This window comes from Bufo bufo, chromosome 1 (genome assembly GCF_905171765.1).
Source record: "Bufo bufo chromosome 1, aBufBuf1.1, whole genome shotgun sequence".
Taxonomy (NCBI): domain Eukaryota; kingdom Metazoa; phylum Chordata; class Amphibia; order Anura; family Bufonidae; genus Bufo; species Bufo bufo.
Genome location: NC_053389.1, coordinates 786,592,277 through 786,613,309, shown reverse-complemented (window position 1 = coordinate 786,613,309; position 21,033 = coordinate 786,592,277). Strand labels below are relative to the sequence as shown.

Below are 21,033 nucleotides of genomic sequence, written 5' to 3'. Positions count from 1 at the left end.
TTACTGTCCCTTTTTTTTTTCTCTTCTCGCAGGCGTTCTTTGAGACTGCTAGTCTGATGAGTCAGGTGTCTAATATCCACCTAGTGTTTGTCCATGGAGTTTGTGTCCGGGAATCGGAGAGTGAGTATTGGCGGGATATCTGCAGTGAATGGCGCGTGCACCAGAGGCTTATATCCACGGCTCTGTTTTCTTTTTCATACAAGATATCATGGTGGAGGAGTTCGTTGAACACGGACCTTTAGACGTTTGCTTACGCAAGGATAAATCATTGATCTCTGCCGGGTGGAAATTCACAGTGGCCAGGCAGCTGGCGAGCGCTCTGAGCTATCTGGTAAGTGTCTTATGTTCTAGTCCGCTGGTTCATCTGATGTCCAGTTGGGAGGTTTATGACGTTGTAGAGAGGTTTGGTTCTGAAGGCTGCAGAATAGTGAGTGCAGCCCTGGAGTAGAATACAGGATGTAACTCGGGATCAGTACAGGATAAGTAATGTAATATATGTACGCCGTGACTGCACCAGCAGAATAGTGAGTACAGCTCTGGAGTATACTACAGGATGTAACTCAGGATCAGTACAGGATAAGTAATGTATGTACACAGTGACTACACCAGCAGAATAGTGAGTGCAGCTCTGGAGTATAATACAAGATGTAACTCAGGATCAGTACAGGATAAGTAATGTATGTACACAGTGACTACACCAGCAGAATAGTGAGTACAGCTCTGGAGTATAATACAAGATGTAACTCAGGATCAGTACAGGATAAGTAATGTATGTACACAGTGACTGTACCAGCAGAATAGTGAGTGCAGCTCTGGAGTATAATACAGGATGTAACTCTGGATCAGCACAGGATAAGTAATGTATGTACACAGTGACTGCACCAGCAGAATAGTGAGCGCAGCTCTGGAGCATAATATGTAACTCAGAATCGGTACAGGAGAAATAACCGTTACTCAACAAAACTGTGAAAGATGAACATTTATTTTAATGTGTGTTTTGGGGTATGAACATCATAGAGGGGTATCTCCCACTTAAAATGGGGTGGAAAGTAAGTCACAGCTGCAGCTCCCATATGAAAGGCGTTGTTGGTAGAGAGACCTGTTGCTTGTAGGACCATATTAGCTACTTGCAGACAATGCTGTTTTGTAATAGTCCCAAAACTGTAGCTAAATGGGTTATTTGTGTTTCTGTAGGAAGATAAACACTTGGTCCATGGAAATGTCTGTGCAAAGAATATTCTTTTGGCCAGGAAAGGTCTGGAGGACGGATCTTCTCCTTTCATCAAGCTGAGTGACCCAGGAGTGACCTTCACGGTGCTGTCTCGAGAAGGTACTGGATAATATAGAGACCTGAAAGAGTGGATTACCGTCTATAAGTCCCACATGTCAGTGTCATGTTCTTCCTGCAGAGCGGGTGGACAGGATCCCCTGGATTGCACCCGAGTGTGTCCGCAATATCTCCTCTCTGAGCACTGCTGCTGACAAATGGAGTTTTGGGACGACCTTGTTGGAGATATGTTTTAATGGGGAAGTGCCTCTAAAGGAGAGAACAGCATCTGAGGTAAGCAGACGGGGTTAAATATCGACCATTAGGAGGCACTGAGCAGATTGACTTTCCAGGTCTGAGATTCATTTTTACCAAATTTCTTTGTTCATTGCTTCTATGGACTGGAAGATTATTAGCAGATCTCAGGACAGGACCAGCTACTGGCTGGACTATACCAGATGTAAATATGGGCTTATTTAGTTAATTTGAGTAACTTCAGAATATATCTTTACAGGATTTGTAGCTCCATTTTCCTGATACAGAGCTCCAAATCCCCATCACACAGCCACAGTTAACATAATAAAATTCTGTCTGCCTGCAGCCACCACTAGAGGGAGCTTTCTGACAGCAGCTTTATTATGGAGCTAAATTGGAGCAGTATAAAAAATGGTAGGAGTGAGCTCACTCTAGTGGTGGCTTCAGGCAGACAGAATTTCATCATTTTAACAACTTGTGGACGTCCTTGCAGAGTATGCAGCTGCACTGAGATCTTGCTGCTGAAGAAACGGGGAGACTGTTGTCAGTAACTGCGAGACTCCCTGTAGAGAAAGCAGAGACAGTTTATGGCCATCCATGCTTTCTCCTTTGTCCTATACATGGATCTTAATAGGCACAGCATATACAGTTCAGGAAGCAGCCATGACGCTATCTGCTTCCACCCCAGTGATCATGTGATCACCAAGTAACAGCAGGAGCTTCCTAGTCTTAGCAGACCCATATCAGCTCTGTAGTGAAGCTCTGAAGGTGGTAGTACCCCTTTACCTGGAGTTAATGTCATCTTCAGTTACAGGAGAGATCGGTAATACAATAATGTCAAATGCCCCCCCCCCCTTTCCCCCCAACCCTGAAGACCATAAACTATATTATTTAAAGAGGACCTTTTACAGGTCCTGACATTGCAATATAAGTATCTGGCACTGTACATACATTATTAGTAGATGTCATGGCTTTACATTTTTTTTTTTTCAGCTTTGCTGCTCTGTTTCCTTACTGTGCCCCCTGTTCGGGTTTTGCGCCTTGTATGCTAATAGCATCGGTACAAGGAGGAGGAGACGCCATATTTTCCCAGGGGTTGTCTCCTTCTCCCTGGCTATGGTGCGGTCCAATCGCGGCAGAAAACAAAAATGACATCAAAATAAAGCCTCAAGTAATTCCTTTTGCAGCCGCATGGACTAAAAAAAATTAAAACTGGTCATGAACTGGTTAATATACTGTATCCTTAAAAATGCAAAGGTCCTTCGTACATATTTTCATTTTCACGCCCCCTTGTGTTAATCGTACGTCTTCCCTTGTCTGCAGAAAGAAAGATTTTATGAGAAGGAGTTGGGCCTCCCGGAACCCTCCTTCAAGGAGCTTGCTGACCTCATTGGTCTGTGTCATACATACAACCCTGCAGCGAGGCCGTCCTTCCGGACTATCCTCCGAGACCTGACCCAGTTTCAGCCCCATGGTAAGTAATGGTCGGGACTGGAGAGTTCCTGCTTCTCTTCACTGACAATTCCTCATCCAACGCAATGAGATCAGATTGTCCTCTAGTGTATCAGGTGACACTCTTTTCTAATTCCTGTTACCTCTTCTATGTTCTTCTCAACCATAGATCTGTCTGACATTGGCTCCATCAGTCCCGATTTCTCCATCACAGACCCAACCGTGTTCCAGAAGCGGTACTTGAAGAAGATCCGGGAGCTGGGAGAGGTATTTCCTATAGCAGTGTTATGCCCCGATTCTGTATTACTGGTGATTACCTTCGGAAACAGCATAGCTCCCATTCACTGCAATGTGAGTAATGGGAACAGTTTCCATAAGCCCTGACCACCTGGGGGGCAGCGTTTAGTCCTCTGTCATCATGAAAACGTCAAGAGAAGACAACTCCTGGAACCGGATGGCTGTCTAAATTTAGTCATCAAAAAGGCCCTGGTCAATCGGAGGTTAACCCCTTCACGCAACATCACGTACATGTACGTGGGGGAATGTGGTGCCTCACCGCATTCCCACGTGCATGTACGTGATCGGCTTTCACTGTCAGCGCAGGGAGCGAAGCGCTGAAGCTCCAGTGAAGCCGGCGTGCTGGGGTTGCTAGGCAACCAGAGAAGCCGGCAGGAGCTGTATTGTAGCTCTGACCCGCCCACGATCGCTGTGATTGGTCCATTACTGCAGAGGGACCAATCACAGCGCATCGGGGCAGGTAAGGGGGGGTTAGGGAGGGACTATGTGCTTCTCCTTCTCTGATCGCCCCAATTCCTGTCAGGGAAGCGATCAGAGAAGGAGATAGTGTGAAAATATTCCCCACCTATGACGAGTATACTCGTCATGGCGCACTGCTACTTAGCGCGCCATGATGAGTATAAACGTCATGGCATAAACTGTCACCATGTCTGCAGACATGGTGACAGCGCTGAGATCCCGGCTGTCACACACAGCCGGGCACCTTAGGTCAATGCCGAGGGGGGTCCTGTGACCCCCCCATGTCGGCGATCGCTGCAAACCGCAGGTCAATTCAGACCTGCGGTTTGTAGCGCTTTCTGCGGTTTCTGATCGCCGCGGTCCCTGACCGCGGGGATCAGAAACTTTACTATGCCCAAAATATATATGTTTCGCCCCCCCCTGCACCCCTGAATAATATTATGGGGGCGGGTGGTGCAGGGGGGGGTGTCGCAGGCGGTGGGGAGGTGCGGTAAGCTGCGGGAGGCGGGCGGTGCGGCAGGCGGGATCGCGATCCCCCGCCCGCCTCCCTTTCAATGATCGTTGGTGGTAAGTGGTTATACCAGGGTGCCAGCACATTGCTGGCACCCTGGTATAAACGGCTGACATCTGCGATGCGATGTCAGCCGTTTAACCCTTTCCATACAGCGGTCCGTACGGACCGCTGTATGGAAAGGGTTAACAGCGCAGGGAGCTCCCTCCCTCTCCCATCGGGGGGCTGCTGTGCCTTTGCAGCCCCCCGATGGGAGAGGGAGAGAGCTCCCAGAGAGCCCCCCTCAGCCCTGTACTTACCCTTCCCCGTCTGCGCAGTTCTGAGCAGACGGGGAAGGTTCCCATGGCAACAGGACGCCTCTCAGGCGTCCTGCTGTCCATGGTGCTGAACAGATCTGTGCTGAAAGCATAGATCTGTTCAGACAAGTGTAAAATACAGTACAGAACAATATATATTGTACTGTACTGTATTATACAGACATCAGACCCACTGGATCTTCAAGAACCAAGTGGGTCTGGGTCAAAAAAAAAGTAAAAAAAAGTGAAAAAAGTAAAGTTTCAAAAAAACACATTTATCACTGAATAAAAATAAAAAAAATAAAATACACTACACATATTAGGTATCGCCGCGTCCGTAACGACCTGATCTATAAAACGGTCATGTTACTTTCCCCGCACGGTGAACGCCATAAAAATAAAAAAATAAAAACTATGAGGAAATTGAAATTTTGCCCACCTTACTTCCCAAAAAAGGTAATAAAAGTGATCAAAAAAGTCGCATGTACGCCAAAAAAGTACCAATCAAACCGTCACCTCATCCCGCAAAAAATGAGCCCTTACATGAGACAATGGCCCAAAAAATAAAAAAACTATGGGTCTCAGACTATGGAGATACTAAAACATGATTTTTTTTTTGTTTCAAAAATATTATTGTGTAAAACCCTGATAAATTATAAAAAGGTAGACATATTAGGTATTGCCATGTCCGTAAGAACCTGATCTATAAAAATACCACATGACCTAACCCCTCAGGTGAACACTGTAAAAAAAATTAAATAAAAACGGTGTCAAAAAAGCTATTTTTTGTTACCTTACATCACAAAAAGTGTAATAGCAAGCGATCAAAAAGTCATGTGCACCCCAAAATAGTACCAATCTAACCGTCATCTCATCCCGCAAAAATGATACCCAACCTGAGACAATCGCCAAAAAACTGAAAAAACTATGGCTCTCAGACTATGGAGACACTAAAACGTTTTTTTTTTTGTGTCAAAAATGATATTATTGTGTAAAACCTAAATAAATAAAAAAGTATACATATTAGGTATCGTCACGTCCGTAAGAACCTGCTCTATAAAAATAGCACATGATCTAACCTGTCAGATGAATGTTGTAAATAATAAAAAATAAAAACAGTGCCAAAACAGCTATTTTTTGGCAAATTTTCCATTTTAATTCATTTTTTCCCATAACAAAGCAAGGGTTAACAGCCAAACAAAACTCAATTTTTATTGCCCTGATTCTTTAGTTTATAGAAATGCCCCATATGTGGTCGTAAACTGCTGTACGGGCACACGGCAGGGCGCAGAAGGAAAGGAGCGCCATATGGTTTTTGGAAGGCAGTTTTTGCTGGACTGGTTTTTTGACACCATGTCCCATTTGAAGCCCCCCCGATGCACCCCTAGAGTATAAACTCCAAAAAATGACCCCATTTTGGAAACTACACCCCTCAAGGTATTCAAAACTGATTTTACAAACTTTGTTAACCCTTTAAGTGTTCCACAAGAGTTAATGGCAAATGGACTTGAAATTTCTGAATTTCAATTTTTTGTTACTTTGCCTCACAAAAAAGTGTAATATAGAGCAACCAAAAATCATATGTACCCTAAAATAGTACCAACAAAACTGCCACCTTATCCCGTAGTTTCCAAAATGGGGCCACTTTTTTGGAGTTTCTACTCTAGGGGTGCATCAGGGGGCTTTAAATGGGACATGGTGTCTAAAAACAATCCAGCAAAATCTGCCTTCCAAAATCCATATGGCATTCCTTTCCTTCTGCACCCTGCCGTGTGCCCGTACAGCAGTTTACGACCACATATGGGGTGTTTCTGTAAACTACAGAATCAGGGCCATAAATAAAGAGTTTTGTTTGGCTGTTAACCCTTGCTTTGTTACTGGAAAAAAAATATTAAAATGGAAAATCTGCCGAAAAAGTGAAATTTTGAAATTTAATCTCTATTTTCCATTTATTCTTGTGGAACACCTAAAGGGTTAACAACGTTTGTAAAATCAGTTTTGAATACCTTGAGGGGTGTAGTTTCTTAGATGGCGTCACTTTTATGGAGTTTCTACTCGAGGGGTGCATCAGGGGGGCTTCAAATGGGACATGGTGTCAAAAAAAACAGTCCAGCAAAACCTGCCTTCCAAAAACCGTATGGCATTCCTTTCCTTCTGCGCCCTGCCGTGTGCCCGTACAGCGGTTTACGACCACATATGGGGTGCTTCTGTAAACTACAGAATCAGGGCCATAAATAATGAGTTTTGTTTGGCTGTTAACCCTTGCTTTGTAACTGGAAAAAAAATATTAAAATGGAAAATCTGCCAAAAATGTGAAATTTTGAAATTGTATCTCTATTTTCCATTAAATCTTGTGCAACACCTAAAGGGTTAACAAAGTTTGTAAAATCAGTTTTGAATACCTTGAGGGGTGTAGTTTCTTAGATGGGGTCACTTTTATGGAGTTTCTACTCTAGGGGTGCATCAGGGGGGCTTCAAATGGGACATGGTGTAAAAAAAACAGTCCAGCAAAATTAGCCCTCCAGAAACCAAACGGCGCAACTTTCACTCTACGCCCCGCTGTGTGGCCATACAGTAGTTTACGGCCACATATGGGGTGTTTCTGTGAACATCAGAGTCAGGGCAATAAAGATACAGTCTTGTTTGGCTGTTAACCCTTGCTTTGTTAGTGGAAAAAATGGGTTAAAATTGAAAATTAGGCAAAAAAATGAAATTCTCAAATTTCATCTCCATTTGCCAATAACTCTTGTGCAACACCTAAATGGTTAATGACGTATGTAAAATCAGTTTTGAATACCTTGAGGGGTGTAGTTTCTTAGATGGGGTCACTTTTATGGAGTTTCTACTCTAGGGGTGCATCAGGGGGCTTCAAATGGGACATGGTGTAAATAAACCAGTCCATAAAAATCAGCCTTCCAAAAACCATACGGCGCACCATTCACTCTACGCCCCGCTGTGTGGCCGTACAGTAGTTTACGGCCACATATTGGGTGTTTCTGTAAACGGCAGAGTCAGGGCAATAAAGATACAGTCTTGTTTGGCTGTTAACCCTTGGTTTGTTAGTGGAAAAAATGGGTTAAAATGAAAAATTAGACAAAAAAATGAAATTCTCAAATTTCCTCCCCATTTGCCAATAACTCTTGTGCAACACCTAAAGGGTTAACAACGTATGCAAAATCAGTTTTGAATACCTTGAGGGGTGTAGTTTCTTAGATGGGGTCATTTTTGGGTGGTTTCTATTATGTAAGCCTCGCAAAGTGACTTCAGACCTAAACTGGTCCCTAAAAATTGAGTTTTTGTAAATTTCGGAAAAATTTCAAGATTTGCTTCTAAACTTCTAAGCCTTATAACATCCCCAAAAAATAAAATATCATTCCCAAAACAATTCAAGCATGAAGTAGACATATGGGGAATGTAAAGTCATCACAATTTTTTGGGGTATTACTATGTATTACAGAAGTAGAGAAACTGAAACTTTGAAATTTGCAAATTTTTCCAAATTTTTGGTAAATTAGGTATTTTTTTGTGCAAAAAAAAAAATTTTTTTGACTTCATTTTACCAGTGTCATGAAGTACAATATGTGACGAAAAAACAATCTCAGAATGGCCTGGATAAGTCAAAGCGTTTTAAAGTTATTAGCACTTAAAGTGACACTGGTCAGATTTCCAAAAAATGGCCTGGTCCTTAAGGTGAAAATGAGCCCGGTCCTGAAGGGGTTAAGGAGCATATGGAAGACCTAAAGGAAGGGGCATCTCAGCTCAGGACCCTTCTGTGTGAGCTAGAAAGGAGAGCTGCTGTGGCGGGGCCGGGTATCCGTGCAGGACATTGATGACCATTTAAAGGGCATCTGTCAGCAGTTTTGTACCGATGACACTGGCTGATCTGTTACATGTGCGCTTGGCAGCTGAAGACATCTGTGTTGGTCCAATGTTCATATGTGCCCGCATTGCTGAGAAAAATGATGTTTTAATATATGAAAATGAGCCTCTAGGAGCAACGGGGGCGTTGTCATTACACCTAGAGGCTCAGCTCTCTCTGCACTTTGATTGACAGGACCAGACGAGATCACATTTATTTACACTGCCCAGTCCTGTCAAAGTGCAAAGGGAGCAGCAGCTGCGGAGAGAGCCGATCCTCTAGGAGTAATGGCAACGCCCCCGTTGCTCCTAGAGGCTCATTTGCATATATTAAAACATCATTTTCCTCAACAATGCGGGCACATATGAACATGGGACCAACACAGATGCCTTCAGCTGCCAAGCGCACATGTAACAGGTCAGCCAGTGTCATAGGTACAAAACTGCTGACAGATGCCCTTTTTAATGTATGCTTAGACACGTGAGATTAGACAAGCTGGGTGCACCAGCTTCACTTTAAAATACGACTCGTCAAACAAACTGAAAAACAAGGCATCGGTTACGATTTCTTCTCCCCCCCGAATACATTTCATGTCGGGGGAGAGTCTGGAAACCACCAGACACATCAGATGATCGACTGGTCCCAGTGAAATTCAGTCACATACATGTAATGTGTATGGGCAGACCGTTCATTGTGTGCATATCCTAATATACAGGAAAGACCAGTAGAGGGCAGCCTTTGGTGGACTCGGATAGGACTTGCACTGCAGTCCATGTAACCCATAATACAATGACCAGCTTGCAGATCCCATCAGATATCTTCTCCCTGCTGCCCGCCATTCACAGCATGCAGTCTCACAGACACAAGAGGGAGCGGTGCAGCTGCATCCCCCTCCTCTCCATCTACTCTTTTCGCACTGGGTCCCTGCATTGTGCTGGTAGTAATGAAGAGTCACCGACGACGTTCTTATCTCCTCTCCCCAGGGACACTTTGGGAAGGTCAGCTTGTACTGCTATGACCCAAATAATGATGGGACAGGAGAGATGGTGGCCGTGAAGTCCCTGAAGTCGGGCTGCAGTCAGCAGCTGGAGACGAGCTGGAAAGGAGAAATTCGAATACTGAAGACCCTCTACCATGAGAACATTGTGAAATATAAGGGCTGCTGCAGCGAGCAGGGTGGGTTCCAGTTCCCTAAACTCTCCCTCACTTGCTGCATCTCTCGCATTTATCCCCTTCTTGTCTGTGTCCACAGGAGATAAGATCGTCCAGCTCATCATGGAGTACGTTCCTCTGGGGAGTCTGCGTGACTACTTACCCAAACACAACGTGAAACTGCCACAGATACTACTGTTTGCGCAGCAGATCTGTGAGGTGAGGTCCTTGCCCTCGCTGTTTTCTGGGGTGGGGTGGGGTGGGGGGGGGGAAGGGTCAGGGTGGTAGGACGGCATATACTGACCGGTCTGTGTACACACAGGGGATGGCGTACCTCCACTCTCAGCATTACATTCATCGGGACCTCGCTGCCCGCAATGTCCTGGTCGAGAATGAGAACGTGGTGAAGATTGGGGATTTTGGGCTTGCTAAAGCTGTACCTGAAGGGCATGAGTACTACCGAGTAAGGGAGGATGGTGACAGCCCTGTGTTCTGGTAAGAGCATGGAACTTCTGGATCTGATCCGGGGGTGGGGGGTGAATACCTTATGATGGCATAGAGAGTCTCCTCCATATTGAAAAACTTTCCAATGTACAAAATTTGCATCTTTCCTGTGCCACCATTGAAGGCTTACCAGAGGCATGTGTGTCACTAGTGGGCAGCCCACTGCATTATTGGGCAGGGATGGCCAACCTGCGGCTCTCCAGCTGTTGTAAAACTACCATTCCCACCATGCCCTGCTGTAGACTGATGGCTGAAGGCAGTCTGGGCATGCTGGGAGTTGTAGTTTTGCAACAGCTGGAGAGCCCCAGGTTGGCCATCGCTGTTATAGGGTCTCAGCCCTTGGCTTTATTCGGGGGACACATTCATACCTTCCAAAAAGCCCATGGAGGGACAGCAGATCACTAAGCCATGCCTCTAACTCCATCTATACGTGCCCAGTCACCTTAGTGCCCACACATGGTAATTATTCCCCCTTAGTGTCAACTGTATGGATGCAGGTACAGGTAAAATAGGGACATGCCTCTACCTTTCCGGGACCACGGGACAGCCACCGAAATCCAAGACTGTCTCCCTCAGTCACTGCCCCCCCCCCCCCTTCTCTCCTGTAGTCCTAAGCTGTGATGCTAGCAGATTGATGCTTCACTGTGTGGTGCTGCCACCTGCTGGCCACATTATGTCTCCTCTAAAACATAAGGAGCTAATTATTGAAGCTTGCTGGATGGATTAATCGGCATAGGAGATGGGGGGGCCGCAGGACACATCTGTGACCACCGACCTACCTATCATATACACCTGATTAAAATGCGGTTTTCCTTATGTTGATCTAAGGCTGCATTCTCGAGTTACGGCACTTCTTCTTAAAGGGGTTGTCCCATGAAAAGTATTGTATAGTTTTCAAACCAGCACCCGGATCTCAATACTTTTGTAATTACATTCAATAAAATGTATCTGTATAGCGCCACCTGCTGTTTTTTTTTTTTTTCTTATTTCTTTGTCCTACTCACTGTGAGGCCTTATTCACACGTCCGTGTTTTGCGGATCCGCAAAACACTGACACCTGCAATGTGCGATCCGCACATCACAGACACTATAATAGAAAATGCCTTTTCTGGTCCGCAATTGCGGACAAGAATAGGACATGTTCTATTTTTTTCAGGAACGAAATTGCGGATCCCGAAAAAACGGATCCCGAAAAAACAGATGCGGATCCCGAAAATGCGGATCCAGGAAATGTGGATTTGCATCCGTTCCAGCCCCATTGAAAGTCAATGGGTCCGCAAATTGCGGAACGAATGCGGACCCAAATTACGGACGTGTGAATGGACCCTTAGGGTCGCACATGCTTAGTTCCATCCTTCAATTACCTCCTGAGCTGTGATAGGGAGAGCTGAGACACGCCTCCTGAGCTGTGATAGGGAGAGCTGAGACACGCCTCCTGAGCTGTGATGGGGAGAGCTGAGACACGCCTCCTGAGCTGTGATGGGGAGAGCTGAGACACGCCTCCTGAGCTGTGATGGGGAGAGCTGAGACACGCCTCCTGAGCTGTGATGGGGAGAGCTGAGACACGCCTCCTGAGCTGTGATGGGGAGAGCTGAGACACGCCTCCTGAGCTGTGATGGGGAGAGCTGAGACACGCCTCCTGAGCTGTGATGGGGAGAGCTGAGACACGCCTCCTGAGCTGTGATGGGGAGAGCTGAGACACGCCTCCTGAGCTGTGATGGGGAGAGCTGAGACACGCCTCCTGAGCTGTGATGGGGAGAGCTGAGACACGCCTCCTGAGCTGTGATGGGGAGAGCTGAGACACGCCTCCTGAGCTGTGATGGGGAGAGCTGAGACACGCCTCCTGAGCTGTGATGGGGAGAGCTGAGACACGCCTCCTGAGCTGTGATGGGGAGAGCTGAGACACGCCTCCTGAGCTGTGATGGGGAGAGCTGAGACACGCCTCCTGAGCTGTGATAGGGAGAGCTGAGACACACCCCCTGAGCTGCAGCAGAGAAGACACTCCCCTTGAGCTGTCAGCTTGATGTAAATCTAGCCAAGCAATGAATGGGGAGATCTCTGGATCCATATAAAGTACAGGGCTGGTTCTAGCTTTGTTAGAAAGAGGTTGTCATGGACTATGGGATGTCTGATTTTAAATTTTTTACACATTGTGGGATAACCCTTTTAATATACAAATTAGGCCTTTGGTGCAATGAGGGTGTGTCACCATTGCTCTTGTTGCACCCAAGCTCCGCTCCTTTCTGTTGCCAGCCACTCCCTGGCTGCTTTGATTGACAGGTCCAAACAGTAGCAAAGCAGCCAGGGAGAGGCTGGCCACAGAAAGGAGCGGAGTTTGGGTGGAACAAGAGCATCGTTGACGCCCTCATTGCACTAAATATCTAATTTGCATATTAAGGAAAAAATATAACTCTGGAATGGAGGCTCGGAGCAACGAAAGAAAAACAGCGTTTTAATCAGATGGACTACAGCTATGGGTCTATACAAACAGCTGGACAGGGAGGTCGTTGGTGACCGATTGCCTTTAACCCTTTATATGCTGTGTTAAGTAGGAGTGTGAAAGCCAAAGGCTATCTTATTCCTGTTTTAAGGTCATTTTTTGAATATTTGTTATAAAACTTAACATTTAGTATGTATTTATTAAAAGCAAATTTTCTATCACCCTAAATCTTAATGAAAGTGCCCATTTGAATGTTCTCTTTTTTTGCTGTAATTTCTCTACCTGCTATGAGAGACCAACAGAGATATTGCCTTCATCTCCCCTTAGTCACTGTGCTGTGGCATTACTCATTCCCTGGTTACTTTATATTGAATAGTGCCAATATACGGCTACTGATGGTGCAAGGAGTTACCCTCCTTTATTACATAGTCGCCCTCAGCACATTTATAGTCGGTAGCAGATTGTATAATATAACTCTTAGCTCTGTTCTATCCTACTGAACCTGATCTTTTATTGTGCTGAAGAGAATGAAATAATATTAGGAATAGGAGTCATACTGAAGAAACAATGATAAATTAAGTCCCAAGTCATGCGCAGTTGGAGATCGGTGATGTGAAAGTGTCTTAGATTGGGACGCACTTGCATCTAAGGTTCTGATAGCTGCATTAGTTTAAGTCCTAGCGCATGCACAGAGAAGTGCACGTTCTGGAGTCTGTGCTAAGCGGAAGTAAAAGGCAAATAAATCTAAGGCAGAGGATAGACATCAGTAATGACCACCTGTAAGAGAAGTGGGATGCAAAGAGATTATTGGCCATTCCCCATATAGTTCTGACAGGAGCGCGCTCTGATAATGACAAATAGGAATCCGCCTTTTGGATTTAAAATACACCTAATGAAAGCGCTCTTGTTAGCTGTAGCTCCATTTCCCCTGAGGACGCCGACCCGTTGGGGGAGCTGCAAACATAGTGATTTTAATATAAGTGACCAAATGAGTGCGGTGGGGTGAACTGCAGACACCCTGGCCGCCTATGGTAATGTCACGGTCCCTCAGGAGATCAGAGAGACTGGCTGAGCGCGGAGGAATCCAACAGCCTCCTTGATTTCTCTTTATTCAGTGTTTATGGGGTTAATGACCACTTCCCTTTTCTCAGCTGTTGCTCAGTGGTCATCACTTCTACCCTTTATAGTCTCACCCCACCCTTCTGACTATGTGGTAGATAGCTTCATTTGGGTTTGGCTGAGCTGGTGTGAGATCCTCTCTGGTGTTCCTGCTCATCCGTCTCTACAGAAGTTAAGTGTCACGTTTGTTTGTATTTGTTATATTCCCTGTTGTATCTGGGCCTGAGACAGAGACTTCCATTCGTCCATCTGGGGAGGAATGGGTTGTCTCTGGTCCTAACCTTATTCCAGGGCCTTATAGGGATATAAAGGCCCAGGTATCCTGCATATGAATATTCCTACCTTCAGGGTCTATTCATATTAATAGGTAGTCAGGGCCCGCATTAGGGTTGTCTAGGAGGTGACCTGTTTTTTCCCTAGTTTCCAGGATCAGTTACTCTTCCCCTTTCCCTCCTGTGTTCAGTCTGAAAAATGCCTGATCAGTCAGAAAAATGCATCGCAATACCGGATCATCCGGCAAAACAGATCCAGTATTTTTTTTTTCCACATTTTTAAAGGTCTGCGCATGTGCAGACCGGAATACCGGATCCGTCAATCCGGCAAGTGTTCAGTTTTTTTGGCTGGAAATAATACCACAGCATGCTACGGTTATATCTCCGTCCTGAACAGTCAAAAAGACTGAACTGAAGACGTCCTGATGCATCCTGAACGGATTACTCTCCATTCAGAATGCATGGGGATGAAACTGATCAGTTCTTTTCCAGTATTGAGCCCCTAGGACGGAACTCTGTGCCGGAAAAGAAAACCGCTCGTGTGAAAGTACCCTAAAGGGGATATAAGGGTAATATCCCTGTTGATCTCTCATAGCAGAGGGGGAGAGAAAATTTGGTTTTAATAAATACATATTAAATGTTATGTTTTATAACAAATATTTAAAAAATGACCTTAAACAGGAATAAGATCGCCTTTGGATTTGGTAATTTGAATATTTCCTGGGTCACACCTAGCGTCTGAGTATTGAATTAAAACTAGGAGTGTGTTCACACAGCAGATACGCTGCAGATTTTTCCGTCTAGATTTGCAGGTGGAGAACAGACATAGAATTCACCCACACGTTTCAGTGCTTAGGGTGAAATTTGCCCCAAAATCCACAAGGAAATCGCCACGTAACGCACACGAATCTCGACGTGAGTTCACTGCAAAATTTGTAGCGGAAAACATTTCCACGTGGACGTACCGTAAGGTGGTAGACGAGCTTAAGGAAAATGTCAATTTTTCATTTTATAAATGTTTTTTTATTTTTCCCCTTGTAGGTACGCCACAGAGTGTCTGAAGGAATGCAAGTTCTTCTATTCCTCTGACGTGTGGTCCTTTGGGGTGACCCTGTATGAACTGTTAACTCGCTGCGAGTCCCATCTCAGCCCCCCGACTGTAAGTCCATATTACTGCCATTGTCGTGTCGTCCTATTACCTACATCCAGGGCCACCTTTAGCAGCATGTTACCGCTATGCCCCTTCCCTGTGCTTTACACTGCAGCCCTGCTTGTTTAGATTGGCTGCTGTGTATGAGCCCAGGCCCACCAGGATGTCCGTGTGCTCAGAGCTGAAGGAAACCCTATAAACTCTGAATGTCTCTCCTCTTTCCTAGAAATTCATAGAGATGATTGGGGTCACCCAAGGACAGATGACTGTGGTACGGCTGATTGATCTGCTGGATCGGGGTCAGAGGCTGCCTTGTCCAAATGAATGTCCTATGGAGGTAAGCAGCATGGCTATCGCCTATACAGTCAAGATCTCTGCATCTGTGGGTAGTGGGAGCAGAACATGACTGGGACTGGTTATTATCCTCTGCATGTGAACCTTTTTAATTTACTGGCAGCAAGCAGAGATCTTGAAATGGTTAACAATTAAAAGGCAACATTTATTAGAAAGTGATCTCTTTTTTTCCCCGAAATCTCTCTTTTGTGTCTTCCCTTTCTAGCTCTATAAACTGATGAAGAACTGTTGGGAGACGGAGGCGAGTTTCCGGCCATCTTTTCCAACCCTCATCCCGATCCTGAAAGCCTTCTACAATACGTACAGCGCGCAGGCGCCGTCCGTGTTCAACCTGTGCTAATGTCACGGTGAGAATTCTGCATGTTCTTCCAAGTTCCCTTTTACCTCCAGCGGGTCACTGCGATGTGGTGACGTACTTCCCTTTAAGATGGGGTGGGGAAATAATGCATAGACTTCAATGTAACAGCACCCCCTAGTGGGCAGAAAATAGGATTTACCCAACACATTTAAAGAGCATCTGTCAGCAGTTCTGTACCTATGACACTGGCTGACCTGTTACATGTGCGCTTGGCAGCTAAAGGCATCTGTGTTGGTCCCATGTTCATATGTGCCCGCACTGCTGAGGAAAAAATCATGTATTAACCCTTTCACTCCCCAGAGTTTTATTTTTATTTTTTTTGCAGTTTCGTTTTGCGCTCCCTGCCTTCTTGGAGCCATAACTTGTTTTTTATTTATTTTTTAGTTCACATAGCCGTGTGAGGGCTTGTTTTTTGCAGGAAAAGTTGTAATTTCTAATGCCACCATTTAATATTGCATACGATGTAGTGGGAAGTGGAAACAAAATTCCAAATGTGGAGAAATTGGGGGGGAAAAAAATATGCAATTGTGCCACGCAAAAATAATAAAATTAACAATCTTTATTAAATCCAATCCAATACAATAAAATAAATATGATAAAGTAATTACCGGTACATCAATACGGTTAAAAAATGGATCCTATGTAGAAACACGTGGTAGGTCACACACACTAACAGCGGTCCGCAAATACCAAAAGTATAGCAACAAACAAATGGAGCTCCTAGGTCACTGTACAATATAGCAAAAGGGAGTCAGATAGATACAAAGGCTAATAACTATAATGAATGTGAAAGGGGAGCCAGAAACTGTTCCCAGCAGTCCAAGAATTTCACATAAGACTCGCTCCGTCAGGTAATACCTTAAGCACAGTGATCCATGGAAGTCCATGTATACGCAGCAGTGTGCCACCATGGAAAACAAGTGAATAATGCGTGAACTACAAGTAGGACAAGTATACCATTGTAAGAGCAGTGTGGCCTCCAGCGGCTTCTTCCAGGGGGCGTAATGTTTTCTTATTTACAGCATTCAATATGCGATAAAACTGACCAGTTACTTTCATTCTCCAGGTCAGTACGAATCCGGCAATACCACATATGTGTAGTTTTTTTTTTTTTTTTTTTTCTTGCGTTTTGATTATTAATTAAAAAAAAATAATTAAATCCTTGGTAAAAAAAAAAAAATGTCGCTATATTCTGAAACCTATAACTTTTTTGTAATTATGTGTACGGAGCGGTGTGAGGGCTCCAATTTTTTTGGGCGGGGCGATCTGTACTTTTCATTGATACCATTCTGGGTTGTGTACAACTTTTTGATCACTTTTTTATTTAATTTTTTGTGGGAAATGAAGCGACCAAAAAAGGCAACTCTGCCATTTTGCCGTTTTTTCCATATGGGGTAAATATTTTTATATTTGCAGCCGTTCAGTTCCCCCATGCAGTCATTTGTACGAATGATCCCACTGACGACTGAGCCCCGTCCTGGCCCTTCAGCAAGATGGCAGATAATCGACTGGGAGTGCTGCTGGGCACGGAGACTGTCATTAGCACTGCGGCCCCATCTTTCTCTGGATCGGTGGGGTCCTAGTGGCCGAACCTCCGCCATAATAAAGTGATGGCATGTCCTAGCTGTATGGCACCACTTACCGTGGGTGAGCCCAGCTCGGGCTGGCCCAATGGGCAATGTCAACTTACCTCCCTTTCCCCTTCTGTATCAGCACCATGTTGTAATAAAATGAGGGAAGATCCAGCCTGAGGTCAGCACTACCCCTTTTATGAGGTGGGCAACAGGGTACGAGGGGGCAAAATCACCTTTCTCCCTTTTGGGAAGAGAGGGTGGTTGTGAACGCAGAAGGGAGGGGCTCCTCCATTTTTACTATTGCTGTGGGCTCTAATCTTGGTTTCCTGACACTTAGAATTGGAGGATGAGAGTTGTATTTTTTTGCTCATTTTTCTTTTCTTTTTTTTAAGGCTGAAGATATGAAGCCGCGGAGCATGGAGTAACCGGGCCGGCAGCCGCTGCCTGACCTGCTTACCACGTGAAATCTGGCAGTGCCACCTACCGCCACACGGGTGATCAATGGCATGGATAGTCTGAGTCACTGGAGCTGCGTTAACCACTTCGGGCGCAAAGCTGGGAAGATGCACTGTAGGATCCCCGTGTGAATGGCCGGACGTGGTCGTGGGCTCCGACCTATTGAGGGGAACAGACGATAGGGCCCCCCCCTTCCCCCCGTCTTTATAGCTGTGAAGTTCTGGGAATCTCACGAGTCCTAGGAGGCAGGAAGATTCCTGTGTTGCATGTTACATGTGAGATGCAAAAAGCTAGTGCAATATTGCCGTATTTTCTGAATGTCTGTGCGGTCCCCTCACCCTGGGCAATGTGCCGCTCTCAGCCTGCTGGCAGGGCATGCTTGGACTTCTAGTTCTACAGTAGCTGGAGCACCTCAGGTTGCCTATCCTTTCCATAAGAAGCCTTAATATATGTGAAATAAGTGTCTGGTGTTAATCCGTGCCTGTTCGCTGCAGAGGGGGTCGGGGAGACTTCCCAATGTGGCACCCTTATACTGTATAGATAAATTTGCTTATCGTGGGTTTTAATGCCCCAGTTCAGATGTTAAATATTAAACTGCTTAAGCGGAGCCTGCCAGCCTTACTTTATGGGGGGGTGGGGGTTCTCAGAATGCATTGCAAAGGTTGGTACAGACTACAGGGGTTTTCCCATGCTGGTCACCACAGGTCCTGCCCATAATGCACAGAAAGCTGCCACACTTGAGCCGCCACAAGGGGGAGCTCACTGTGCATAGGTTTACAGAGTCCATTAAACTCCATACTATCCGTATGCAAGAAGCTCCCTCTACTGTTGACTTTTATCATGCAAGTCTGTAGCTATGTGAAAAGAGCCATGGGATTTGGAGCTTTGATTTAGGCTTCCTTCAGACGGCACCATGAACCCCCAAAAAAACACACCGCACGTTAAAAAAAAAAATAATATATATATATATATACATACAAAACATGCTGAGTTTCATAATTTTCAGAGTTACAGTAAACGGCTTGAAAAGCACCAAAAATTATGTTGCAAAAAACACCAGAAAAGAAAACTAAAGGTGAAAATGGAGCTCCAAACCCTAAAAAATACATTGTAACTGAATTTTGGATCTAGATTAAAAATGATAAACCGGCGTTTATTGGAGGTGCACGTTGTAATAGGTTAGAATTCTCTCTCCTTGAAGCCTTCATTAGGGGGAGCTTTGTGTATAGGCATTTATTATTAAGATCAATGGGAGCTGTATACCTCCATAGGCAGTGAGCTCCCCCTAGTGGTGGCTGTAGGAAGCCAGGATTTTACCTGATGCAAAGGACTCTACAGAATATAAATTTGGACACAACCATTATCTGTCCGGGTCTGACCAAGGATGATTTATTTTTTTCCACACTCCATGCTTTATCACTTGCTGATCTTATTCTATAACCTTCTACCTGGACAGATGTTTGATCATCTGACGACTTGCAAAGATAACACCATAGGATCAAACACTGGTAGTCACTGATCCCTACACTCTGATATGTTCTAATAAAAATAGTTTGTCAAGATGGGGGGGGTTGACTTGTGGTGGTCTCCTATTTCCTCATTTGAAAGAAGCACTTTATGGGGCAGCCAGAGATCGCTGAGTACTTTGGTTATCTCCAGCAGGGTCAGAGTTGAAGGGACATGTGCGACTGCCACTTCATTGAAACAGGGGCTAGTGATCAGCGGGGGTCCCAGCAGCCTGATCCTACTCTCTTCCCACAGGATAGGGGATAAGTGTTCTTTTGTGGGAGAACCCCCTGTAATATTTTTCTATACAGATTACATGGCTCTGTGTAAGGTTATGCATCTTTGCTATGGTTGTGGTTCTTCATTAATAAGAGGGTTCACATACTTGATTATAATGGAGGAGCTCGGCCTTCATACTTTATGATCACCATCTACATCAGTATCTACAGTTGTGACCAAAAGTTTTGAGACTGACACAAATTTAGGTTTTGACAAAGTTTGCTGCCTCCGTTTTTATAGTGGCAGTTTGCATTAAAGGGGCTCTGCAATTTGTTTAAACTGATGATCTATCCTCTGGATAGATCATCAGCATCTGATCGGCGGGGGTCCGACACCCGGGACCCCCGCCGATAAGCTGTTTGAGAAGGCATCGGCGCTTTAGGAGCGCCGTGGTTTTCTCACTGTTTACCGCTGGCCGAGTGAGTAATGACTAGTATCAACTGGCCTGGGCGCGGCTAAGCTCTGTTCACTTGAATGGAGCTTAGCCGCACCCAAGCCATTTATACAAGTCGTGACGTCACTGGGCCAGCGGTAAACAGTGAGAAGGCCGCGCCGCTGCCTTCTCAAACAGCTGATCGGTGGGGGTCCCACCACCACCGATCAGATGCTGATGATCTATCCAGAGGATAGATCATCAGTTTAAACAAACTGCAGAACCCCCTTTAACCACTTTCCGCCACGCTAACGCCGAAAGGCGTCATCTCTGCGGCGCTCCCAGGCTACGCTAACGCCGATTGGCGTCATCTCGCGTGAGCCGAGATTTCCTGTGAACACGCGCACACAGGCGCGCGCGCACACAGGAACGAAAGGTAAGCGAGTGGATCTCCAGCCTGCCAGCGGCGATCGTTCGCTGGCAGGCTGGAGATGTGATTTTTTTAACCCCTAACAGGTATATTAGACGCTGTTTTGATAACAGCGTCTAATATACCTGCTACCTGGTCCTCTGGTGGTCCCCTTTGTTTGGATCGACCACCAGAGGACACAGGTAGCTCAGTAATATGTTGCACCAAGCACCACTACACTACACCCCCCCCCCCCATCACTTATTAACCCCTTATTCACCCTTGATCACCCCATATAGACTCCCTGATCACCCCCCTGTCATTGATTACCCCCCTGTCATTGATCACCCCCCTGTAAAGCTCCATTCAGACGTCCGCATGATTTTTACGGATCCACTGATAGATGGATCGGATCCGCAAAACGCATACGGACGGCTGAATGGAGCCTTACAGGGGCGTGATCAATGACTGTGGTGATCACCCCATATAGACTCCCTGATCACCCCCCTGTCATTGATTACCCCCCTGTCATTGATCACACCCCTGTAAAGCTCCATTCAGACGTCCGCATGATTTTTACGGATCCACTGATAGATGGATCGGATCCGCAAAACACATACAGGCGTCTCCCTGGAGCCTTCCAGGGGGGGTGATCACCCCATATAGACTCCCTGATCACCCCCCTGTCATT

The 21,033-nt window shown here is 45.5% G+C and overlaps 1 protein-coding gene across 1 annotated transcript in view; it reads left to right on the top strand.

Moving 5' to 3' along the window:
* The window catches only part of TYK2 (tyrosine kinase 2), a 53,265-nt gene extending 34,883 nt beyond the window's left edge, over positions 1-18,382 (top strand). Inside the window, exons 13-25 of the mRNA XM_040414930.1 lie at positions 33-120; positions 204-331; positions 1,195-1,330; positions 1,410-1,561; positions 2,846-2,996; positions 3,144-3,241; positions 9,380-9,572; positions 9,649-9,767; positions 9,871-10,043; positions 14,925-15,042; positions 15,260-15,370; positions 15,593-15,734; positions 17,712-18,382. Of these exons, the coding sequence (XP_040270864.1) occupies positions 33-120; positions 204-331; positions 1,195-1,330; positions 1,410-1,561; positions 2,846-2,996; positions 3,144-3,241; positions 9,380-9,572; positions 9,649-9,767; positions 9,871-10,043; positions 14,925-15,042; positions 15,260-15,370; positions 15,593-15,727 (1,602 nt within the window). The 3' untranslated portion in view covers positions 15,728-15,734; positions 17,712-18,382. The remainder of the gene's footprint in view (positions 1-32; positions 121-203; positions 332-1,194; positions 1,331-1,409; positions 1,562-2,845; positions 2,997-3,143; positions 3,242-9,379; positions 9,573-9,648; positions 9,768-9,870; positions 10,044-14,924; positions 15,043-15,259; positions 15,371-15,592; positions 15,735-17,711) is intronic.
* Positions 18,383-21,033: the final 2,651 nt, after the last annotated feature.